General features: G+C 34.2%; 3 protein-coding genes across 3 annotated transcripts; all 3 read right to left on the bottom strand.

Annotated features, from left to right (window-relative positions):
• Positions 1-4,850: 4,850 nt before the first annotated feature.
• Positions 4,851-5,767, bottom strand: LOC107895669 (uncharacterized). Its single transcript, XM_016820912.2, has 2 exons — positions 5,319-5,767; positions 4,851-5,268 (listed from the first exon to the last, which is right to left on the bottom strand). Exons 1-2 carry the CDS (start codon positions 5,765-5,767, stop codon positions 4,851-4,853), a joined length of 867 nt encoding a protein of 288 aa, XP_016676401.2.
• Positions 5,768-9,903: 4,136 nt separating this feature from the next.
• On the bottom strand, positions 9,904-11,644 carry LOC107896077 (probable inactive purple acid phosphatase 29). Its single transcript, XM_041074591.1, has one exon. The coding sequence runs from the start codon at positions 10,911-10,913 to the stop codon at positions 10,122-10,124; it is 792 nt and encodes a 263-aa protein (XP_040930525.1). The 5' UTR covers positions 10,914-11,644; the 3' UTR covers positions 9,904-10,121.
• Positions 11,645-20,929: 9,285 nt separating this feature from the next.
• On the bottom strand, positions 20,930-24,506 carry LOC107895668 (translocase of chloroplast 33, chloroplastic). Its single transcript, XM_041074590.1, has 8 exons — positions 24,115-24,506; positions 23,816-23,923; positions 23,606-23,713; positions 23,377-23,501; positions 22,941-23,205; positions 21,633-21,701; positions 21,363-21,524; positions 20,930-21,265 (listed from the first exon to the last, which is right to left on the bottom strand). The coding sequence occupies exons 2-8, from the start codon at positions 23,912-23,914 to the stop codon at positions 21,197-21,199; spliced, it is 897 nt and encodes a 298-aa protein (XP_040930524.1). The 5' UTR covers positions 23,915-23,923; positions 24,115-24,506; the 3' UTR covers positions 20,930-21,196.
• Between the last annotated feature and the right edge of the window lie 542 nt (positions 24,507-25,048).

Below are 25,048 nucleotides of genomic sequence, written 5' to 3'. Positions count from 1 at the left end.
TCTTTGAGATCATCGAGCTGACATACCTCAAGATCACGATAGAACTCTACTTAGACCTTCCATCTTCAAGTCGTCATGACAAACGTTGACGATCCTGGAATGGTCCAGTTCTGCCTTGGTGGTCTAGTGCGCCAGTTGAGCGTACTGGAGTTTGAAATTGCACTAGGGCAGTACACGGAGGAGTTTATGGATGACAACAAACTCTACACCCTCTATTGCCACATCCATTACTCTCTCTCAAAGTGCTGGAAGGACCTCGTCCTTGTCTCGTCCACCTATGATCCTAGCCGCTCTAAGGCGTAGGCCCTCACCCCATCCCTGCAATACCTACACGCCATCTTGGCCCATACTCTGATAGGACGGCGAGAGAGCACTGGCATCGTCAACACTCACGACGCCTATTTCTTGTGGAGCATGGCAAACGGGCACGTCTTCGACCTTGCCTACTTCATTGCCCTCGCCATCCGCCATCAGACAGAGCGACATAGGAGAGGAGTCATCTCTATCGGGCCCTATGTGACTCGATTGGCTCGGCACTTTTGGGCTCCTCAACACAGTGGCACAATTCCCTTACTCTCATCGGCCAAATATCCCCACAGGGCATCTCGAGCATGCTACATATAAGGATGATCGAGAAACAAAGTGGCACCTACCCTCCACAGTACCGCCTCATCTAGTCCACCGAAGATGAGGACCCAGAGGACATTACTGATGATGTCTCTCCATGTCATGAGGACCCACCATCTCAACCACCACCCATCCATCGTCCAGTTCATGCGGCAGCTTCATACTCTGACATCTCTGAGTGCCTTACTCGATTTGAGCAGCAGTATTTTTAGCGTTTTGATCACATTGATGCTACTATTCATCAGATTTGTGAGCATCTTCACATCTTATCGCCACCGCCACCTTGCGAACCATCCGACGATGACTATATTTAAAAACTTTTTATTTATTATTTTTATTTTTCACTTTGATCTTTATTTATCTTCTTTAAGTACATTTTTTTCATTTTCCTTTAATATTAGTTTAGTTTTAGTTTTTACAATTTTTATTTTCAGCTATTTCATTACGAGTAATTATGCTTCCTTATATTTCCTAAAGATTTCCTGATTTTATCACAGTCATAAAGAGCTCCAAAGCTTATCATCAAATAGGAACTAAATACTCCACTGGCAAAGGTTCTCCACGATTGCCATGTCCTGCTCGACCACGACCATAGCTACTGCCAGATATAATATTCTTTTGGCGCAGGACTTATGGACTAATTAACCTCTGCCACCATCGGAGTATCCTCCTCCACTCTTATCATTGCCTTGGCCGATTATTCTCCATAACTCCAATTCAAGGAGTTCATTCATCATTCAGGAAGTTTCATCTCTCTCCCTATCTTATGATTATATATCTATATTTTTTAATAGATCCATCTTTGTACATTGAGGGCAATGTACATCTTAAGTGTGGGGGGTCTTTTATATCATTATTAGAAATCCCTGAATTTTGTCTTATTCTCACGTGAATCACTCATATCACTATTAGAATGAATTTTAATTAATTTATGATTTTTATTGATATGTCTTGAATTAAAACATAGGCATTTATGCGTTGATTGTTTAAACTTTAAGACATTAGGGAATCAAGCATGATAAGTTGATTTTTTGAGAATTAAAAAATTTTAGGTTGTTTCCCCAAGTTTAGATATTACCTTGAGTTGAAATCCACAAGTTTAAACATAAAAAAGCCATAATTTTTGTGATATCTTGAGCCTTTAGAGCATATGTTACTTCTTTCATGCTCACTTTTATTATGAGTGCGTCAGTATTGATTTGTTATTCTAAAACTTGCTTGATTATGCATGTCAAGACCACACCATTTGATTTGATATGTTGAGATGATAAAGGCACTTAGGTTTAACCCACTCACTCCACAAAAGCCTACCTTCATAATTAACCATAGTGAACCCCTTTGAGCCTAACAAGCTGTTAATTGATTTACCCTCATTATTAACCCATCACCCATTATTGTTGAAATCCCCTAATTTGATCCCTATTTTTGTTGAGATTTAATTTGAACTAATTGATTAGCTATGTTTTATTCTTCGTTGCAATAATTAAGTTCTATGTTATTTGACTTATTCTTAAAAAAAAATCCTTACACACATATTAGTAGTAATTCGTCGTTTTTTGAGCTTGATTATTAATTCCATATTCAGAGAAGAAGCTCACTTGAATTCAATTGATAATTAGTTATTTTTCTAGTTAGGTGATTTCTTCAATTCAATCTCGATTCTAACCTTTTCTTTCAGCTTGTGACCACACCCCCTAACCAAAGCCACGTTACAACCCTCTAAAGACCTTTTTGATTGATGTATTATCTCAATATATAGTGGTGAAGATTTGATTTTCATGCAAGCCTATGGTAATAACTTTTCATATTGACTAATGAGTGATTTATTTGATATGTTTAAACACCTCGAGTGATTTGAGTGAATCTTTAGTGAGGATGTTAAACTCTGTAATATTTTGATCAAAGGTGATTACTTAGATGATGGGGGACACCTATGTTTTCATGATAAAATGCTCAACTTGGAATGTTTGAAACTTTGATGTACTTTTAGTTGAATTTTTAATATATGATTACTTATGGATTATTTTGAGATATTATTGATAGGGATTATAAATTGAGAAGAATTTATTTTGATTGTGAGCTGAGGATTTTGCTTGAGGACAAGCAAACGCTTAAGTGTGGGGGTATTTGATAAACCGTAATTTATACATATTTTTATCCCGTGCTTAGCACATTTATGGATGGTTTCTCCTTAAATTTGGTGAATTCGATGCTCCTAATCCTTTAATTTCATGTTTTATACTTAGGTGAGCATCGGATAGTAAAAAGAGCGAAAATGGAAAAAATGGACCCACATGGGAAATCAACTTGACCTGGACTTCCTCACACTGGTAAGCCACACGGCTGTGTCCATTTGGCAGGATCGAAGCACGACTTACACGAGTAGACTACACGCCCATGCCTATGTAACAGCCTTGACCACGGGCTGGAGCAATCGCACACGGGCGTGTCCCTGTCAAGCCCAAGTATAATCTTATTCGGAAAAGGCCACTTTTGAGGGCTCTTAGGCATTCAAAATCCTATTTAAACACCTGATGAGGCACTTAGAAGAGACACGCGGAGTAGGAGGCAAGAAATTACTCAAGGGAAGTCACTTGGTCCATCTCAGAAGCTGGATTCATCGTCAAGACTAAATATCTCCCTTCAATTTCCATTCAGGGGTTTTGGGTTTTCTTTATGTTTTGTATTCATTATTCTTATGAGATATTTTCTTTTATAATTATGAACTAAACCCCCTAAATACCTAAGGGGAATGAAACCTAAGACAGATCTTGTTATTATTTTCTGAATTGTATGATAAATATTTGACTTATTCTTAATTATGTGTTCTTAATTCTTGTTTTAATATTCCAGGATATTGATTCAAGTTAATGCTCTTATTTAGAGGAGGAAAAGACCTTGTCTAAGAGTAAATTTGTCGTAATTAAGCGGAGTTAATTGCACGCCTAGAGATAGGGTGATAATATTTTGCCGAATTAGGGTGAAACCTAATAAGGGGATCCATAGATCGAGTTAATGCAACACTAGGGCGTTAATTAGAAAGAGATTTTAATTAATCAACCTAGGGTTAGACGTTATTAGTCTCAAAAGAGATAATAATATAACTTAGGGATTTCTACGGATCAAGTCAAATGAATAAATCGTCTGATTCAGAGTCAAATAACAAGTGAAGTCTAGGTGGATTTTTCTTTGAGTATTGTCTTAATCAATCGAATTTTCCCAAAAGCTTTTCCCCAGTTTCTCTCTGTGCACTCTTAGTTTAGTTAATTAGTTTAGATAAACAAATCTCTTAATTTTTAGGCTAGATAATAAAAAGGAAGTAATTACTAGTACTCTTGGTTCCTTTGGGTTCGACAATCCGGTCTTGCTAAAGCTATACTACTGTTCGATAGGTACACTTACCTTCATTGTGATAATAGTTAGTTTCAAGAACGATTAATTATAAATTTTTAAAACATGTCGCGAATATCACGTATCATCTTGTATTTCACACTTTTTGTTAGACATTGGTTCAACAAGTAAACAGCACATTGAACAGCTTCAGCCCAGAAAGTTCTTGGTAAATGCTTACCTTTAACCATACTTCTTGCCATATCAAGAATAGTACGGTTTTTTCTTTCAGCGACTCCATTTTGTTGTGGTGTGTACGCAGTTATCAACTGGTGAATAATTCTGTGTTCTTTGCAGAAGCTTTCATATAGCTTTGAAGTATACTCACCACCTCTATCAGTTCTAAGTATCTTAATGAAATGTTAATGAAATGTTAACTCTGTTTTTCTACCATGGCTTTGAACTCGATAAACTTGTCAAATGCTTCTGATTTTGTTTTAAGAAGATATATCCAACTTTTCTACTAAAATCATCAATAAAAGTAACATAGTACCTGTTTCCACCAATTGATGGTATATCAAAAGGACCTGCTATGTCGGAGTGCACGATCTCCAATGGTCTCCTGGCTCGTCGAGTTCTTTCCATTTCAAAACTCTATTTGTGTTGTTTTCATTTAATACAGGATTCACACAGTTGATTAGGAGGATTAATTTCTGGCAACCCATTCACCATATTTTCTTTTGACAATAGCTTCAGACCGGAAAATCCAAGATGCCCGAACCTTAAATGCCACAACCATGAATTATCTTTAATTGCACTCTTTATACATTTCACCTCTCCAGATTCAATGTCAATAATAAATAGATGGTTACACATCATATCAACTTGGGTAATTAATTCACCACTCTTTTTTTTAGGGCAAGCATAGAATCCTTCATATGTACTTCATATCCTTTTTCTAGAAGCTTTCCAAGGCTAATGATGTTGCTTTTCAAAGCTAGTACGTAGTAAACATATGAAATGAACTTCTTTTCTCCATTCTTTTGTGTAATAGTGGCTTTTCCTTTGCCTTTGCCTTTGACCGTGGCATGCGATTCATCTCCAAACGTTACTTGTCCATGAATATTCTCATCCAACTTTAAAAATAAGTTTCTTCGGCCACATATGTGATTGTTGGCGTAATTATCAAGATGCCAAATATTTTTACTTGATTTTTCACTTTCTTTATAAGTGAGGAATACACTAGATTCCACGTTTTCTTCTTCTTTAGCTGCCGCTACATGATTTCTCTCCTCCATCTTGGGATTTAATCTACACTCGTAACTATAATGACCATATTTATTGCAATTATAACATTGTACCTGAGATTTATTTCCTTGTTGAAATCTACCTCTGCCTTGACCTCGGCCTCGAGCTCCTTGTCCATGACTTGATGTTTGATATTCTTCACTTGTTTGGACTTTACCATATGATTAATTGCCTCGTCCATGTGTTCCTCGTCCACCTCTATTTCTACCTCTATATCTCCACGGTATCCTCCACGATTGCTCGTACCTTGTCCAAAGTTATCCCTAACTCCACTTTCGTTGAAGGACAACTTGATTTGCAAGACTTGGTCCAAATTTCGAGTATCATCATTTTGCTTCATTTTATGCTCATGGGCTTGGAGGGAACCCACAAGTTTGTCGATTGATATTTGTGATAAATCTTTTGACTCTTCAATGGCAACCACCATATTATCAAATTTGCGTGTCAATGACCACAAAATTTTTTCCATTACTCTGACATCATCAAGTGTTTCTCCATTCATTTTCATTTCATTTACCACTGCTTTCACTCAGATGACATAATCATCAATGCTTTCTAAAGGTTTCATTTTCAACGTCTCAAATTCGGCTCTAAGGGTTTAAACATACCTTTTTGGCTTTTTCCGCTCCTTAAAGGGATTTTTGCAAAATTTCCCATGCTTCCTTTGATGTCTTCGCATCTGAAATTTTTTCAAAGGTTGATTCATCAACACCTTGAAAAATAAAGAACAACGCCATTTTATCCTTTTTACGAGCTTCTTTCAATACTCTTTTTTCTTCGTTTGTCAAAGCTATTTCAGTAGCTACATTTTCGGGCTCGACATATCCTTCTTCGACAACATCCTAACAATCTTGAGAACCGAGCAAAGCACTCATTTGGATGCTCCAGTTGCCATAATTTGCCTTTGTTAATTTTGGGATCTGCGGTTCAATCATGTTTGCCATTGTGACGTCAACACAAACCTAGCTCGGATACCACTTGTTGGAAGCGTAATAAAAATAACTCAAATACTAATTTTATTACGCACAAATAAAACTCAATACAAACTTGTTTTTCTCTCTATACTGGCTGCTGCTAGTTTTTCTTTTATAACTCACACACACTTTTTTTTTCTCTCAATCTCACTTAATGATTGCTTATCCCTTAAGTATATCATAAATGATAATACTTATCCATTGTACATGCCTTGCCTTGTAGGACTTTTCAATGTTGTTACCATCTTAATTTTTCATGAAATTTCCAACATGATAAGCTTTATCATTTTCATGAGGTGAAAGCCAATTTGGATACAAACTTTTTGACTTTGAAAATTTTGTTTGATTTCTAACAAGGTTAGGAGAACATACATAGAAATATACCGTGAGTATAAATATTTCCACAAGTCAAAGTCATTTGCATTTGAATTCTGTCTTAGTTCATAAAATATTAAAATCTGAAATTCTCCGTTGATGCTCTTTTTCACATTTACCATCCTTACCCGACAGTGAGGGAAAATGAAAATGTGACATTTACAGAAAAAGAAAAAAGATGAAGTCATATTGTAGTACAAAAACCAAGGAAACTGGTTCCAGTATTGAGGAGAAGGTGACTTCTAGTGCCAACTTCAATGGAAATCATCGAGTATTAGGTGTTCACTCGAGTTTGCTTTTGTTTGCGTGAATGATTTGCAGACATGCATCCTAGAAAAACAACATTTCCCGTCGCACGACCCCCATGAAATCCAAGCATTTTGTGTTTTTAGCTCATTGTTTTATTGGCAGGAATATTGCTCCATAGGTAATTCAGTTTTTTTACTGCACCATTAAATCTTAGTATTTTTATTTTAGGTTTAAATATGTCAAATATTATGTATTTTTATATAAATTTAAAATTTTAATCCCTATATACCTTAATTTTAAGACACTGAGTGTCTATACTTATTTTTATTTAAAAATCTTTATCATTCCATTTAATTTCACTGTTAAAGTTAACAATATTAAAGCTAAAATAATTTTTTAACCCTCAACAATTATTATTTTTTTGTCAATTTAGTCATTACTTAATTTTTTTAAAATTTTTTTATTATTTTAAAAACATAAAAATTTAAAAATATCATTTTTCAAAATAAAAATATAGAAACAAAATAATAACTCTTTAAAATTTAAAAATAAAAAATAAAAATGTTTTTAAAAATATAAATTTCAATTTTATCTAAACCGAACTAGACCAACCAGTCAAGCCAAGAACTGATTGCAATATCGATCCGCTTAGAGGTGAAAAATGAGTTGACTCTTGAAACGGTATGAACTAGTTGAATAGATTTAAAATTCAATTGAAATGATCTCAAACTTATCTAACCAATTGGTTTCCAAAACCACCGGTTCAATATATTCAAAGCAAATAAATTATTTAAAAATCAAAAATATAAAAATTAGTTCAATAGTCACTTCAACTTATTTTTTAGTCCAATTCAATCAATTCATACCAATTTTGGAGTCAATCAATTTTTAAGTTGAAAAATAAAATCAAACCAATACAAAAACACAAATAAATTAATATTTGAATTATTCAAGCTAAAACTGATACATCGCATTAAAACTCACATATGACGATAACCATAACACATGACAGGATTTAAATCTAAATAGTTATGGACCTACTGCCTTAACCTTTGTCAATAATATCAAAGCCTCATTAATTTTTATTAAAATAAATAATATAAATTTACAAAGCTTATCATCAGTATATACAAAATAAACATTTTCTATTAAATAATAACTTATTAAAATAATTTCCTTGATTTTATTTTAGAAATTATATGCATTTTTTGGGTAAAAGCACCATGGAAACTCTTATATTGAGAGTCGGATTATATTTTACTCCCAATACTTAAAAAATGGCAAATTAGTCATTGTACGTTAGATTGAAAAGTCAATTGGTCCTGTTAAAAACTCCATCAATTTCTTCTGTACTTAAAAATTGATTTATGTATATCAACATGAGATACACATGGCATGCTAGGCCAATTTTGAACAATACAAATAGATAAATTTTTTAACAAAAAAGACTAATTTGCTCTTTGATTTAACGTATAATTAATCTTTTTTTAGTAGAATGGACAAAATGCAATCTGACTTATTGTACAGGGACCTCAATGATACTTTTACCCCTTTTTTTGCAATTTGGTTTAAAATTTTAGGCTAATATAGAAATTACCCCTTAAACTATACCCACTTTCCTATATTGGTACCTAAACATTTTTTTGATCAAAAGTGATACTTGAACTTTTTTTTTTCCACATTGGTACTTCAGTAAGTTAACAATTAGTCAACTATAGCTAATGTTGACGTGGCCTAATCATCAAGCGACATAAGGCAAAAAATAGTCACATAAGAAATTACACATCATTATCTATACCATTAATAGAACCTTTGACTTAATTGGTGTTACAGGTTAACCGGATACCAATTCGATTAAAAAATAACTAATATACCCTTTTATTAAAAGGCTACTATTATTATTTTGATGATCTTTTAGTCGTTTTATATTTTTATATAATTTTTACATAAAAGAACTAAAATTATCATGTCTGGAGATTGAATCCACAATAATGGACTTATAAACAAATTTTTTTCATTACACCAATAATAATTTTTAAGTAAACTTTAAAAAATTAACTTTTAATAAGTCTAGGATTGAATCTATATTTAATGAATTTATTTTATATTATTTTTAAACACACTTGTGTTGTATGATGTAATTTCTAGTTTATATAAAATAATTCTAAAAAATATAAAATTAAAATTAAAAATTAGAAAATATATAAAAAAATTTAAAAAAAAGAGAAAAATTTATAATATAGTGAATATAGAAATAATTTCACTTTTACTATTTCTTTTTTCCCTAATTTATATACCCCTTTCATTTTTGTGCAGTTCTTACATTTTACTTTCTTTCCTTCTTCCCATTCCTCTTTCATTCATGTCAGGAGGAAGGATGTATTCAAGAAAATTTGAAACGGCCTAACTTTTAAAAGCAAGTTAGAGAGAGTGTGTAGAACCATATAAGGAGGCTTTCTGGCTTTATTTTGGGGGGTTTTCTCTTCTTGCCTTCTTGGACTGTCGATGGAGGAATGAGAGTGTGGTGGTGAGCCCATGGGGCTGAGCATCGGTGTGGAATGGGTGTGTTTAACAAAGAAAATATTTATTTTGCTGATTTGGGTTAATGTCTTACAAAGAAAATTTCTGAACTAAGCCTTAAAATTTTTGCAGATTTTACAAAGAAAATTTTGATAGATTACAACATTAGGTTTTTGGAAAACAAATGTATCTATGAATTCCAAAATAACATAACAAAACTTTAAAATCTGCAACCTCAAAGAAAAGAAGTATTCTGCAGAAACCCATTGCAATCCGCATTTTAATGGAAGAGATAGAAGCCCATTATCTTTGTCAGATTCCCATTCTCCTCCATTTTTAATTATTTTTAATAAATTGGCGAAAAAATTGAAACAGAATTTCTTTTTTCATAAATTAAATTTTATATATTTCTAAATTTTTATTTCAAATTTTATATTTTTGGATTTATTTTATATATATAATGATGTGTAATTTCTTATGTGGCATGTGCCACACATTGCTTGAGGATTGGCTCACGTCAGCATTGACTAGAATTGACAAAAGAAAGTAACAATGTAGCAAAAGAAACTAATTGAAAAATTAAAACATTTAAGTACCCATGTGAAAAAGTGGTTATAGTTTAGGAGGTAAAATGTCACGTGTCGTACATAGAACTTCAACAACCGCTGCACATCTTTACAAATGTTTACATGCAGTAATAATAAAAGATTTCAACCCCCCTCCATATAGATGGCAAAATTAAAGTTTAGGAGTTAAGTGCTTGCTCCAGAGGACCTGGCCGTCAATGGCAGTGAGATGCTCATCATCAAGGGGCTTCCATGCCTTAATCGACTTCACTGCCCCCCAATCTCCTTCATCTGTCTTCTTTAAGGATGCCAGCACCACCCTGGCTCTTCTTGACCACCTAGCTTTCCCATATGCATGATACCTAAAACCATCAGCATAACACAATTGTATTCCAGTCATTTGACCACAAAAGTCGTTGAGGTGATCATGGCCTATAAAAACAGCCTTCACCTCGCCTGCTTCTACCATTGTTGTATTGAAGAAGCCTGAGTTTATAGAAGCCGAACTAATCCCTTCTTGTCTCACCCCGGTGAAGTTAGATGCACCGAAACTAGCAAATTCAGGCAGTGGGATGTGAAAATACACGAGCCCTGGCGCAAATGGTTTTTTAGCCATTGGTGGCTTCATGTAGGCGCTTTGAGATACAAACAAAAATGGTTTATTATTAGGTACAAAGATGGCATCCATTGACAGTTCATATGAGGTTCTTACATGAAGTTTTGCAGAGGTGCATTGAAACCATAATTGCTGAGAGGGTTTAATCCAGCCATAGCCAGGGATAGAAGGAACCGTGGAGTAATCGCCAATGTCAAGGAAGTAGAGGTTGAGGACTGATTTGTTTGCAAAACCAGAGGCTTCAACCCCACCCACCTCCAGGTTATAGTTGCCAAAACCATCTATGATATGTGCTTCAGATGGATTGAATTGAGATAGTGTATGCTTCAATCCCACTATGTGTTTCATAATCCCTTCCCTAGATAAGGTGCCTTACTGGTCATGGTTCCCCAATACAGCAGCCCAGGGAATCCCAGCAGCAATTGCAGGGGCAAATGTTGCATTTAATGATTTGGCTGAATCTTTGGCTTCGAATCCAAAGATGTTATCCCCTAACAAAATAAAAGATCACCCTATTAATAGAGCTCAGGGTTTTGGCCAATAAGGTTACCAGATAGATAAAATCAACACTGTACTACTCTGGCAAATGAAAGATTAAATTTTTCACAGTTTCATCACATAAGTTTTTTTTCTGCGACGAGTGCACGTAAAATGTTTGTATTGGTATTGGATTACCTGTGAAAACGATTAAATTTGGTTTCTCAGCTTTGATCATGCGCTGGATAAACGCACTAATATTGAGATCAAAGCAACCATGAACCTGACTAGGCAACACATTCAAACACGACGTTGTTTTACCATCAGCATAGTGCATGTCCACCACTTGTAGTATCTTAAACTCCCCGGTCCGACCGAACCTCAGTTTCTGTGATAGCTGCAGCGGCAGAAATTATTGTCTCGCGACGGCCGAAACGTTAATGGGTGCAAAACAAAGCAAAAGCACTGCCACTGCAACAACAAAATCGTGTAAAGGAAGTGGCACCCAAAGTTTCCTCTTCTTGTTGTAAACAACCGAAGAAGCTTGTGCCATTATTGGGTTTCCTTTTTCCTTCACTTTTTTTTTCTTTTTGGGAGGGGGGTAGCAGTTCTTAAGGAGGTTTTCCTTATTGGGTTTAGAGTTTCCTATCAAGCTTTAAAAAGGAAACAAACGAAAGCATACCATTACTAAATTTGATTTTTTTTTTTTTGTCATAACATGAAACGAGGATATTCCTAGAGGTTATTTTAGCAGATCCCCATAAGAGTTTGCTGTATTTTTCTGTCAATTTTCAAAGCAATTAATATAAATACAGCGATTTTTATCCATTAGGTTAACATTAAACTTGACTGTTGAAGTTGGCCTGCATGCAGCACATGAAGCAGACAAGGAGCAGACCATGTAATGCAAGTCATGCGGATGAAGTGCATGCAACTCGTAACAGGTCAAACTGTTGTATGTTATCTGGATGAAAGACAGTAGCATACAAATGTACATATGTTGTCCGGATGAAGTATGTTTTTGTTACAAGGGACCTGTATATAATTTGACAGAAAGCTTCTTTGCTGGATAGAGTTGGTGAAGTACTTTCCAGTTTTAGACAGGTCTTAGGTTATCATTAGATTGCATTTAATGTTTGTTAACTTCTTCAAGTTAAAGATATTTTTGTTTCATGTATTTGCTATATATGTACATCTTTTTAATGAATTCAAGGTAAGAGAGAAGTCAGTTTTTTTTTCTCCTTCAACATTTGAGTTTTGCTTCTGTTTTTTATCTTTCAACACAAATTTTAGTTCTTTTATTTTTGTTTTGTGTGATCAAAAACCCAACAAATGGTATTAAAAGCCTAAGTCTTTAAGGACATTGGTTGTATTTTGTTTGTGAGTTGTGTTTGAGAGAAAAGAAACAGAAGCTATTTTTTGTTGGTCTGTTTGTTTGTTGCAAAGATGAATTTTACACCACCACCACCACCTGTCTTGCTGGAGAAAACTACCACATCTGGGTAGTAAAAATAAAGACATGCCTTCAAGCACATGATTTGTGGAATGTGGTCGAGAATTATGCTGAACCACCTCCATTGAGGGCCGATCCAACCATTACACAGTTGAGGCAACACAGTGAAGAATGTGCTAAGAAGCATAAAGCAATGGCCTACTTGCAAAATGGGGTCTCTGATGTGATCTTCACAAGGATAATGACTTGTGCTTCACCAAAGCAAGCATGGGAGAAGCTAAAAGAGGAGTTCATGGGGTTAGACAAGACAAGGCAGCAGCAGCTGATCAACCTCAGAAGAGATTTTGAGAACTTGAAGATGAGGGAGTCAGAGACCATCAAGTAGTACTCTGATAGGATAATGGCCATAGTCAACAACAATAGGCTCCTTAGTGATGATTTCAGAGACAGTAGAGTTGTTGAAAAGGTCATTAGAACTCTCCCTAAAAAATTTGAGTCAAAAATCTCATCACTTGAGGACTCGAGGGACTTATCGACCATCTCATTGTCTGAGTTAGTAAACTCCTTGTATGCACTTGAGCAAAGGAGGGTCAATAGGCAGGAAGAGCATCAAGAAGGTGCCTTCCAAGCTAAAAGCAGACTAGCTTCGAGCTCCTCTGCATACAAAGAAAAGGAATCCTAGTCAAGCAAGCCTAAATCAGATGGTAAAAAAATATATCTATCCTGCCCACACTACAGAAAGGTAAGTGATCCGGATGAAGTATGTTGGTATAGGCCAGACGTCCAGTGCAGAAGCTGCAAACAGTTTGGCCATATTGAAAAGGTGTGTAAGAGCAAAAGGAAGGCACAAGCTCAGCAGCAAATGCAAGCTCAGGCTGCTGAGGACTTTCAAGCTCAGGAGGAGTATGTCTTCACTGCCTCATGCTTTACAACCTCAAACAAAGTAAAAAAGGACTGGCTAGTAGATAGTGGCTGCACACACCATATGGCAGCTGATGAAAAGCTGTTCAATGACTTAGATTGAAGCTTTGCCTCAAAGATCAGGATTGGAAATGGGAACCTGATTGAAGCCAGAGGCAAGGGAAATGTGGTGATTAACACTTGTTCAGGTAACAAAGTAATTTCTGATGTATTTTTTGTGCCTGACATAGACCAAAACCTGCTTAGTGTTGGCCAGTTAATTGAAAAGGGTTATTCACTTGTTTTTAAGAATAACTCTTGCATTATTGAAGATCAACTCGGTTAAGAATTAGTCACAGTGGCTATGACTGAAAGATGTTTTGTGTTGAACATGAATCAGTTGGGAAAGAAAGCCTATACTAGTTCTACTAACACAGTTAGTTTATAGCACAAGGAGTTAGGATCCATTGTGGAAGGTCAAGATGTAAAGGAAACAAAAGATTCATGATGGAGTGGATAGTATAGCTAAAAAGCTCTTCACATCGACCACCAATGGGCTAAGTTCCAATTTCGATCTGTTGAATAAAAGAAAATATGTGTATGAAATCAATAAGTTTGTTGAGGCTGAAGCTAAATGGTTCTTGGTATTTTTTTGGAAAGTACTTCAAGATATGACTCTCATGATTCTTAGTGTGTGTGCTTTGGTGTCATTGATAGTTGGGATAATAATAGAAGGATGGCCAAAGGGAACTCATGATGGACTTGAGATTGTCACAAGTATCTTGTTGGTCGTGATTGTTACAGCAACTAGTGATTATCGCCAATCATTACAATTCAAGAATTTGGACAAGAATGAACCAAAGGCTTCCATTGAAGATCTTGTGACAGATTAAACTGATACTGATCAAAATGATCCTGAAATGTACATTGATGATGAACCAGTCAAGGGCAATAGACCATTGGCTGAGATTTATGAAAAAGCTCAAGTGGTTGCAATTGAACCAAGCTGCTTTGAAAAGGTTTAAGCTCAACAAGGCTGGAAACAAGCTATGGTTGATGAAATCAGTATGATAAAGAAGAATTAGACTTGGCAGCTAGTTGAGAGACCGGAAAACATGAAGGTTATTGGAGTGAAGAGGGTGTTTCGAGCCAAGCAAAATGCTGTTGGTAGCTCGAACAAACTCAAAGCAAGGTTGGTTGTAAAGGATTCAGTCAGAACTATACAACATGCAAGTCAATGAGGAGTGTTGAAGTTGGCCTACATGCAGCACATGAAGCAGCCAAAAAGCAGACCATACAACGCAAGTCATGCGGATGAAGTGCATGCAACTCGTAAAAGGTCAAGCTGCTGTATGTTATCCGGATGAAATACAGTAGCATACAAATATACGTATGTTGTCCGTATGAAGTATGTTTTTGTAACAAGCGACCTGTATATGATTTGACAGAAACCTTCTTTGCTGGATAGAGTTGGTGAAGTACTTTCCAGTTTTAGACAGGTCTTAGGTTATCATTAGATTGCATTTAATGTTTGTTAACTTCTTCAAGTTAAAGATATTTTTGTTTCATGTATTTGCTATATATGTACATCTTTTTAATGAATTCAAGGTAAGAGAGAAGTCAGTTTTTGTTTCTCCTTCAACATTTGAGTTTTGCTTCTGTTTTTTATCTTTCAACACAAATTTTAGTTCTTTTATTTTTGTTTTGTGTGATCAAAAACCCAACATTGACCAAGTATTGTTTTCTTTAAATAAATAAATAAAAATAGCTCAACCTCATCTTCCATCATTGGCCTCGTTCTAAAATGGTAAGGCATGCAATGAGTGCAGTAGTAAATTTTGATCCTACCATATAAGTTGCATTTAGTGCTGAAGCAAATTAATTAACAACACTTTTAACAGCAACTTTTTCCAAATTTTGAGTTTTGAATTTTTGTTTATTGGTTGCATCATGCGTGAAGTACTAATTATATGTGAATAGGTTTAGCTGGGAAATATATCTGACGACCTTACTTTAAATCATTTCATGGTTAAATACATTAGATCGGTAGCCAAAGGTCACGAGAATGAGGTCCTGTGACTATAAATATTTCCACAAGTCAAAGTCATTATCCACCAGGATTCTAGTTTCATCCAACAACACCACTTGAGGGCACCAACATTGTTTAAGGAATTCAAATTTATCATCTTAATTCATACTAGATCCCGATTAAATCGTCTCTTAGCTATTTTCTCCTTTGATGCCATCTTAATAGTCTAAATTTCTTTTCATATTTATCATCATTAAGCTCAAAAAAGAACAAAAAAAAAAGATGAACTAATATTGTAGCATATAGTATTGAGAAAAAGGTGACTTCTACTGCCAATATCAATGGACCTCATCATGTTCACTGATAGAACATTATGTTGGAAAATTTTATAATTTATGAGAACTTTGAGGCATATTCTTAATTGATATAGGTGGAGATTTGAATCATAAAATTATAGTTTCATATTCTATTCCATGATACCTTTACAACGGTATATCATATGCTCAAAATGGTTAAGTGATGAATGAGAAATTGATGTTTAAAGTAAACTACTTGTGAATATCTGTTGAGGAAAAGAAAAGTTTAGATCTCACATGTAACACCAAGTATAATATGTGTATATATATGAGAACCCACTTAAAGGGTGATTAAATGACTAAGCCTGAAACTCTGCCTTGCGCAAGGGGGTGTAGATCCAAACCCATTGGCGGTTGAAACGCACCCACACGATGTGGGCGATGCGAAATTTCTGAACTAGTTGGGCCCAAAATGGCCCTGCAAATATTTTAACCAACACGAAATTTATTTTTTCTAAGCAAATATATATAAAATATGATTTAAAAAGACATATATCTTGATTTTATTTTATTTTAATTAAATTGATTTAATTGCCCTTTCAATGCAGATTTTGTCTCCTTATATATGGATATTTTCAAAATTCCTCCACTTTAAATGCCTATAAAAGGCTAAGACTTTTTCAGAATTTTTTGCTCAATCTCACTCTCTCACACCGAGATTTTTTTCTCTTCAAAATTCTTCTCTTTTCCTCTCCATATTTTTCAATGTTTCGGTGATAGAAAAATGCATCTTTTGTTCATTGATCATTAAAAAAGTGTTACTGCTTCGATCATCGTATTATTGTATCATGGGAGACATTCAACCAACATTTCTCTAAGTACTGTAGGAGTCGCCGAATTTGCCTTAAGAAAACTGTGTAATACAGGCTTCAACATCTAGTAAAACTCGTTTCTTATTTTTTATTTCTGGTTTTTGTTATGTTATTTATTGGTTTTAGATATCTGATAATTTAAATATAAATTATTCAACTTATTCATTTTATATATATATAAATATTTGTTTATTTATATTTATATTTATATTTTTTTGTTCACTAATGTATTTTGTCCAACAATTTTAAGATAGATTTTATATTATTTTGTAATTCTCTAATTCGAGACAAAAGAGACACCAAGGCGAAAGAAAGAAAAAAAGTTGTTTTATTTGAAAACAAAATTTTAAATTGAATAAAATTTGTTTCGGGATTTATTCCCGTCGTTTAACAGACTTTATTTCATCTTTGATTTTATCTCCAAATGAGTATTAAAATTAAAAAAAATTGTTTCAGTATTTATTCCCGCCGTTCAACAAATTTTATTTCATTTTTTTATTGCCAAATGAGAAATTAAAATTAAATAAAATCTGTTTCAGGATTTATTTTCGTCGTTTAACAGATATTATTTGATCTTGATTTATTTCCAAACGAAGACTTAATCAAATAATTTTGTTTCGGGATTTAATCCTGTCATTCAACAGACTTGATTTTGATTTTGTTTCAGAATTTCGATTCTGCTGTTTAACAAATCAAAGGGTAATTCTTCTGTTTATGGTGGCCTTAATTGTGGCTTTAAATTGTGAAAGCTTAAATTATAGCTTCAAAATTGTGACATCAAAAAAAATGAAATTTATCAACGTTGAATAAAAAAGACAATATAAGAATGCATGTCTAGGATTGGTTCTTTAAAAGACTTGGTATTTAAGTGTGCTGAGTGCACTACCTCTCTTTTAGGGTTACCTACCTGGTGCATTATTTTAGTATATTTTTTATTATACCGTATAAACTTTTGTTTTGGGTTTTATTAGATTCCTACCGTCTAACAAAAGTTGATAATTTTTCTAGTTCTGGTTTTGTTTCTTAATAGAAAATGGAAACTCCCACCAATTCAATCAATTCACAATCTGAAACTTTGGTTCAAATGCAGTCTTCGGTCCAAAACTCAATGTTGCCAATGGCGGCTGCTGTAAGCCATAACGAGAAACCTGCAAAATTCTTGGGACAGAATTTCAAGACTTTACAACAGAAAATGTTGTTTTATTTTACTATGTTGAACTTGGCCAAATTTTTTAAAGATGACCCTTCTAATACTAAAGAGGGCGAGCTAGATGAAGTTACCGTTGTCACTTCTGTTAAAGCTTGGAAACATTTTGATTTCTTATACCGAAACTACATCCTAAATGAATTTTCAGATGCACTGTACGAAGTGTATAGTATTAAGAAAACAGGTAAGGAATTATGGACATCATTAGACCATAAACACAAAGCCGAAGATGTTGGAGCTAAAAAGTTTTTAGTTGTTAAATTCTTGAATTTTGTAATGATTGATTCTAAATTAGTTGTGAATCAAGTGTAGGAGCTTCAACTGATCATTCATGGAATTCTTTTTGAAGGGATGGTGATAAGTGAATCCTTTCAAGTAGCAGCCATTATTGAGAAGCTATCTCTTGCTTGAAATGACTTCGACCTAAAGAACAAAAGAAAGGAAATGTCAGTGAAAGACTTAATTGCCAGACTTCAGACTGAAGAACACAACAGAGGTACGAAAAAAAGGCTCAACAAAGCAACAAATGACAATAGTGCTAGGACAAACGTTGTAGAAGTCAAGAACAACTTCAAGAAGGGAAAACAACCTCAAAATAAGTTTAAACTGGGACCAAAATGCGGCAATTCCAAAAAAGTAAAAATTTCAAGGAAAATGAATTTCAAGGAAAATGCTTCAATTGCAACAAAATGGGGCTCAAGTCATCAGACTGTAGGATCCCAAAGAAATTCAAAGCTAACGAGGCCAATATTGTGGAAAAATTTCTAAAGAAGTGTCTGATATGGACTTATGTGCCTAACATATGCAAGAACTATGAATAAGAATGTTTCTTTCTAAAGAGGGAATGTTTGTGTGAAGGGGATATGTATTAAACTAAATGCAATCTCTATAAAAGTAAATCTATGAATAAGAATGTTGCTTCTTTTTTATGTCTATATGTTTAAGTCATTTAATTTATGGCATACAATGCTCGGACATGTTAATTATGATACTTTACGTACATTAATTAACTTAGAGCACATTCCTTCGTTTCACAATAATTATAAATGTGAAACATGTGTTAAGACAAAATTAACAAGGTCAAAAACCACTCGATCTAATACATAGCAATGTTTGTTACCTAAAGTTTGTTCAAACGAGATGAGTGAATAAATATTTTATTACCTTCATTGCTACGTATATTTGCTTAAAAGTAAAGACAAAGCTTTAGAGAAATTTATTCTCTATAAGTAAGAAGTTGAAAACCAACTTAATAAAAAGATTAAGATAGTGAGAAGTGATCGTGGTGGTGAATATGTTGAATCATCTGAATACTGTATACAACCTGACATTATTCATGAAGTAACACTATCATACTCTCCTCAATCAAATGGAGTACTCGAGCAGAAAAATCAGATTCTAAAGGAAAAGATAAACACATTGCTAGGAAGCTCTGGATTATCAAAGAAATGTGGGGGGGAGTTTTTCTATGAGTTAATTACCTTTTAAATGAGGTGCCCCACAAGAAAAGGGACAAGACACCATATGAGTTATGGAAAGGTAGAAAATCATCCTACAACCACTTGAAAGTGTGGAGGTGTCTTGCTAACGTAACGTATAATGGTAAGTTGAGACATATGCATCGTCGACACAATACTGTTAAACAATTGATCTCAAACAGAGTTATCTCTATTGATTTTGTAAAATCAAAAGATAACATTGCGGATCCACTAACTAATGGCTTAAATCGATATCAAGTTGATAAAACATCAAAAGGAATGAGACTAAAGGCCATGGAAATTAAAGGCGCTATATGAAGGAAAATCCTACCTAGTTGACTGGAGATCCCAATATCTAGGTTCAAAAGGACAACCTAATTGCATAGACCTTATGAGGTCATTGTGAGGGTTCTTATCCCAAGTTCATTCCTATGATGTAAACATACTAAAAATGGGATAGGTTAAGCAAAGCTTTTAATGACCATTGTGTGTTTCGATGAGCCGAACAACATAAGTCACCTATGTGAGAGTGAAGCGGGGCCGCTTCGAGGAGACTATTAAAGCATAGTTCTCTCAAACTCTTGTAGAACCAAGAGATGTTCACGGCTATATGAACATACCCATGAGAACTAAAACCTTGCTAGGGAGGTAGTTGTGTGAGGTATATCATTGTTTACACAAACGGCAAAATAGTTCAAGGACATCATGTTTACTAGTCAACTAGTAAAGTAAATATACTTTCACAAGAGAAGATTCAAGGGTGAATACCTACATATCCTATGCAACTGTCATTCGTAGATTCTATCACCAAATTGAGTCAATTTTTTTCGATAAAATTATCAACTTTTATTCATGTGGGGGATTGTTGGAAAAATTGTAATTTATGGAAACTTTGAGGCATATTCTCAATTGGTAAAAGAGGAGAGTTGAATTATAAAATTAAGGCTTCATATTTTACTCCATGAGACCTTTACAACGATATATCATATGCTCAAAATGGTTGAATCATGAATAAAAAATTGATATTCAATATAAGTTACTTATGAATATTTGTTGAGGAAAAAAAAAGCTTATATCTTATATATATATATGAATCCACTTTAAGAGTAATTGAATGACTAAACTTGAAACTCTGCCTCGCACGCAAAGGGTGTAGAACAAAAAAAATGAACTAATATTATAGCATATAGTATTGAAAAGAAGGTGACTTCTACTGCCAATTTCAATGTACCTCATCGTGTTCACTGATAGAACAAGTTCGATTTGTTTTTTAAAAATATATTATACTTACTAGTTGATCCCCATTATTTTCTTCGTTATGAGTGATATTTTGTCATACTATCCGTTAAGATTAACATCTTTGTTTTTGTTTGTATGAATGATTTGCATGTTTTTGCAGATACGCACCCTAAAAGAGGAACATTTCCTGTTGCACGTGGCCATGAAAACCAAGCATTTTGTGTTTTTAGCTAATTGGTTTGCTGGCAGGAATATTCCTCCATAGGTAATTTAGCTTTTTTACTGTACGATTAAATCTTAGTATTTTTATTTTCTTTTATTTTTTTTAAAAAAAATTGTTAATTAGACAAGAAAAACCCTCAAAAAATTTAAAAGGAAAAAGGAGAACTTGAGCAAGGGGCTATTGCAGTCTCTGCATGAAAACATCAATATATATATAGGTAGGTAGGTAGCTCAAGAAAACAAAAACCAGAAGAATCGGCTGAAACTAAGTTCTAATCCTACAAACAACTCGACAACATTCCATACCGATAATGTCTGCCAAAGCATACGCATACTCAACAAACCAAAATGAAATTAAGTTTAAGAAGAATAAACCTTGAGAATAAAGCAAAAGCTAATATGATAATGAATCTCTAACCAGACTCAAATAGAAACTTGGGACTTGCCAGATATCCCATTCATAGAGGTCCACTGCCCGTTGCAATATCCTTCTTTATTGCTCCTTGAATCCATTTGAGAACCAACCACTAGAACAACAACAAACAACACAAAAACATGTGTTAGGAAATATTTATTTCTCCCAGTTCAGCCCAAAGAGAAACCAATGACCACTGGAAACTTTACCTGAACCCCAAGAATAACAGGTATCCATAATTTTCCCTTATCGTTTGCGTCAGACCCATCAACCAACTTCTTGCTAACTACAATTGCTCGACTCTTATTTGTTGCAACACCTGTGATGGCTTTTACCAAGTTTGGAACCCAAGCTTCTCCATTGGGAAGAATCTGCATTGAAACAATAATATATGTGTGTGTATATATTTGAAGGCACTTATGAATATGAAGGGTAACCAATTGAGAGCAGACAATGGAAAAAGATAAGAAAAGATAAACCTTTTCGTCTATGTCATTTTTATTACATCTCCCAGTGTTTTCAACCAGAACAACAGGAATGACAGAATCCTACAAGCATCAAAACCAAGGAAATAATACCTGACAAAGTAGTCACAGTACTCTAAGCATATCATCAGAAAATAAATAGTAATTAATTAAAATAAATTTATAAGCTAACAATCCTTCTCGGACAATTCAGTCTGATTATAAATAGCCTGAATTTTATTTTATTTTTCCTTTTTTTAGTTTCCTTGAGACTTTCCCTACTGTCTGAAGAAAGATTTTCCACATGCAGCATTCACTAACATCAAGTGAAATCTCTGATAAGCCTCAATCTAAAAATGTGAGTTCCAGGTTAATTAATATCTCCTAACTGATTATTGCCACCAACCAGAAACCATTGATTTAAAAGGCAAAACTGCTGTAACGGGAATAAATTATATATATTTAAGGCAAATATTGAAACCAGACACAATTACTCTGTCTCCCATAACTAACAAGTATCATTTCCACTGTTTGTAGAACCAATAACATAATACGACTTTCACAACTCAAAAATAACAAAAAGATGCACAATCAGCACAGTAGGCAATGTTAACATGACAGATAAGTTTTTCTTCCTGTCAACCTGTCCACCTTTTCTGCGTCTAAAATAGAATTTGGAAGCATATAAATATATGTACACATGCACCTCAAAATATTTCTCCCCCTAATTTAAATTCATTCAAATTATTTAGAACAGTAACAAAAGAATCCTATGCTATTGGGATATTTGACAGAGGGTAGCTTACTGATGGTTTACAGTTAGCATCAAAATCCAAATTATAAGAAAAGCCCACTTAAAAATTAGCTCTCTTGCATTACAAAGATGCATGAGAGAGAAGTGGAGAAGGTTAGCTGTTAGTGGCAAATAAATTGTTTCTACAGGAAGTGTCAGGAATCAGAAGCAGAACAAACTGTTAGAGGCAGAATCCAAAATAGCTTAACAGCTTCTACATCAATGAGAAATTGTGGTTGTTTGCGAACGAGCATATGCTTAGATTAAAGGAAGATCCTAGAAGCGGATAACAAATCCATAGATCTTCTGCTCTCTCATAACTAGAAAATACCAATTTCCCCTCCACTGCGTGGAATCATTTAACTCTACTTCAGCAAATTATGAGTGACAAAAAAAATTTTAGTCAGCACATCAAGCAATTTTTATGACAACAAATAAAAGCGTCCTTGTCCATGTTAACCTGTTCAACGCCATTATTCAGGCAAGCCAACATGTCTCTCACATAAATAAACTTGAAAGAGAATACATACCTCAAGATCCATTTTCCTAATCCGAGCTCCCATACGAATAGCCTTTAGCACACCCTCTGATCTTTTAGAGGAAAACACATCATAATGCAGTCCATCTGGTGGACAAAGCTGTGCATGAGTGAGTACAAGCAAACTTTTCCGCCAAATTTCTTTTCCAAAACTGTTGGTGATAGCCCTAATGATCTGCTTATCCAAGTTGTCCACTCTATATACATCTAGGCGGTCAACATAAAGTAGAACATCTATGGTCTTATTCAAAAGAAACCTGCATTATATTTAAAACATTATGTTCTTAACCAAAATAACCATGCCATGTGGTAAAACTAAGTTCTAACAAGAAAATATCCCTAGCATATACCGAGAATTACTCAATAAGCTAAATCCATCAACTAACAGATAAGATGCTAAACTTTGACTGCTCAATTCAAGTACTTACCCTTTGATCAACTCAAGAGCTTGGTGATTGACATATCCAGCCTCCACGAGTCCGGGCGTATCAATTACATTCAATGTAAACCCGGCCCATGAGCGTGAAACCATCACGGGTCTCAGCCCCTCGGACTGCAAAACAACCAAAACACAATGACGATGAAACTTGTGAAATCTAAAACAGCAAACAAGAATCCACACAGCAATCCAAACGAACAGATAAAAGCAATACTTACCTGGAAAGCAGTGACTCGAACAACTTGCTCTCCAATGAGAGAATTGATAGTGGAAGACTTCCCTACACCGCCTTTGCCCATAACAACGATAGTCAAAGTGTTGACGTTCTATAAATTTTTTTCACAACAATAACAAATAATCATTACTGAACATGTTATTTAAGTCCACGTAAATGAAAAAGGGATAAAAAAAAGCGGGTTTATAAAAACCTCTTGCTTCAATTTTCCCAACAACTCGAACAATTTCGTTTGTGTAGCAGCGGGGAATTGTTGAAGGCCGAGCCATTCACGAGGCAAAGGAGTACCCATCACAGAAAACTGCATAAAATTCATTTTACAAAAAAACACATAAAAAAAACCTGAAGAAATAAACCCTAAACCCTAAAAGTGGATAACATGCTAAAATGCTAGACCCATCTCGAAATGCAGCTAAAAAAAAAGATGGGTCAGTTTTCTTTTGACAGAGAAGAAAATAAAGAAAGAATTCGAGGAGAAATCCGGGGTTTTACCGGCCTAGCTTGAGTAGTGCAACTGAAGAAATTGTAGAGGTTATTATGGTGGCGGTTGGTGGAGGTTTGGGTGTACAAAGAGAAGGTTATCTTATCAGCGTAGTGTTTGTTTTTTCCGCCCACCCAGCAAGCAAGCAAGCAAGCAAGCAAAAGCGAAATGCTTATTTCGCCTACTGGCTTTTTTTTTTTTGGTGAAATTCTTTAAAAGATTTTGAACAAAGTGGGCTCAATATACAAAATAGATGGGCTTGCTTTCTAGCCCGAACGAAAGATCAATAAAAAACTTGAATTACATCCTCCAATAAAGAAAGAAAACCACTGAGTTTTTAGCCCAAATAATCCAGATTTCAGTAATGGTTTAGAAAGGTTTTAGTGTTGAAGCAGAGGATCTTGCCCCTATAAGCTATTTTGTGAAGAATTAAAATATGTCAACTCTATTGTCATGTCAATTTACTGGACACACCTAATCTTGGCCATCATATTAGCATCACTTGACATTGAGTAATTACGAATTTTTTATTCTTTATTTATAAAACAACACGACAAATTAACTTATGCCTCTTTGACCTACTTATCAATTACCTTAAAATAGAAGAGATGTGACGTTAGTCAATTTCTTTTTAAAATTTAAAAATTTTTCTTAAAAATTATATATTTTTTAAAATATTAATTGTCAACCTAATATATAAGTAAATTATCATATAGACATCAACATATATTAAATTAACATATATTAAATTTTTTATCTATTTTAGATGATTTGATAAACAATACAAGTTAAAAGTTAAAAGAAACAATAAAAATTAAATAGATGGCTAAAATGATTTTTTTATAAAATTGAAGAGCTAAGTAAGTCGGTTAAATTAGCCTAATATGTTTTTTTTTACTTCACATATTAGGCTTTTTTTTGAAATTTAGGAAAATAAATTAATTT

Source organism: Gossypium hirsutum, chromosome A08, assembly GCF_007990345.1.
Source record: "Gossypium hirsutum isolate 1008001.06 chromosome A08, Gossypium_hirsutum_v2.1, whole genome shotgun sequence".
Taxonomy (NCBI): Eukaryota; Viridiplantae; Streptophyta; class Magnoliopsida; order Malvales; family Malvaceae; genus Gossypium; species Gossypium hirsutum.
The sequence above is the reverse complement of the archived record's forward strand: the minus strand, read 5'-3'. Positions and strand labels throughout refer to the sequence as shown.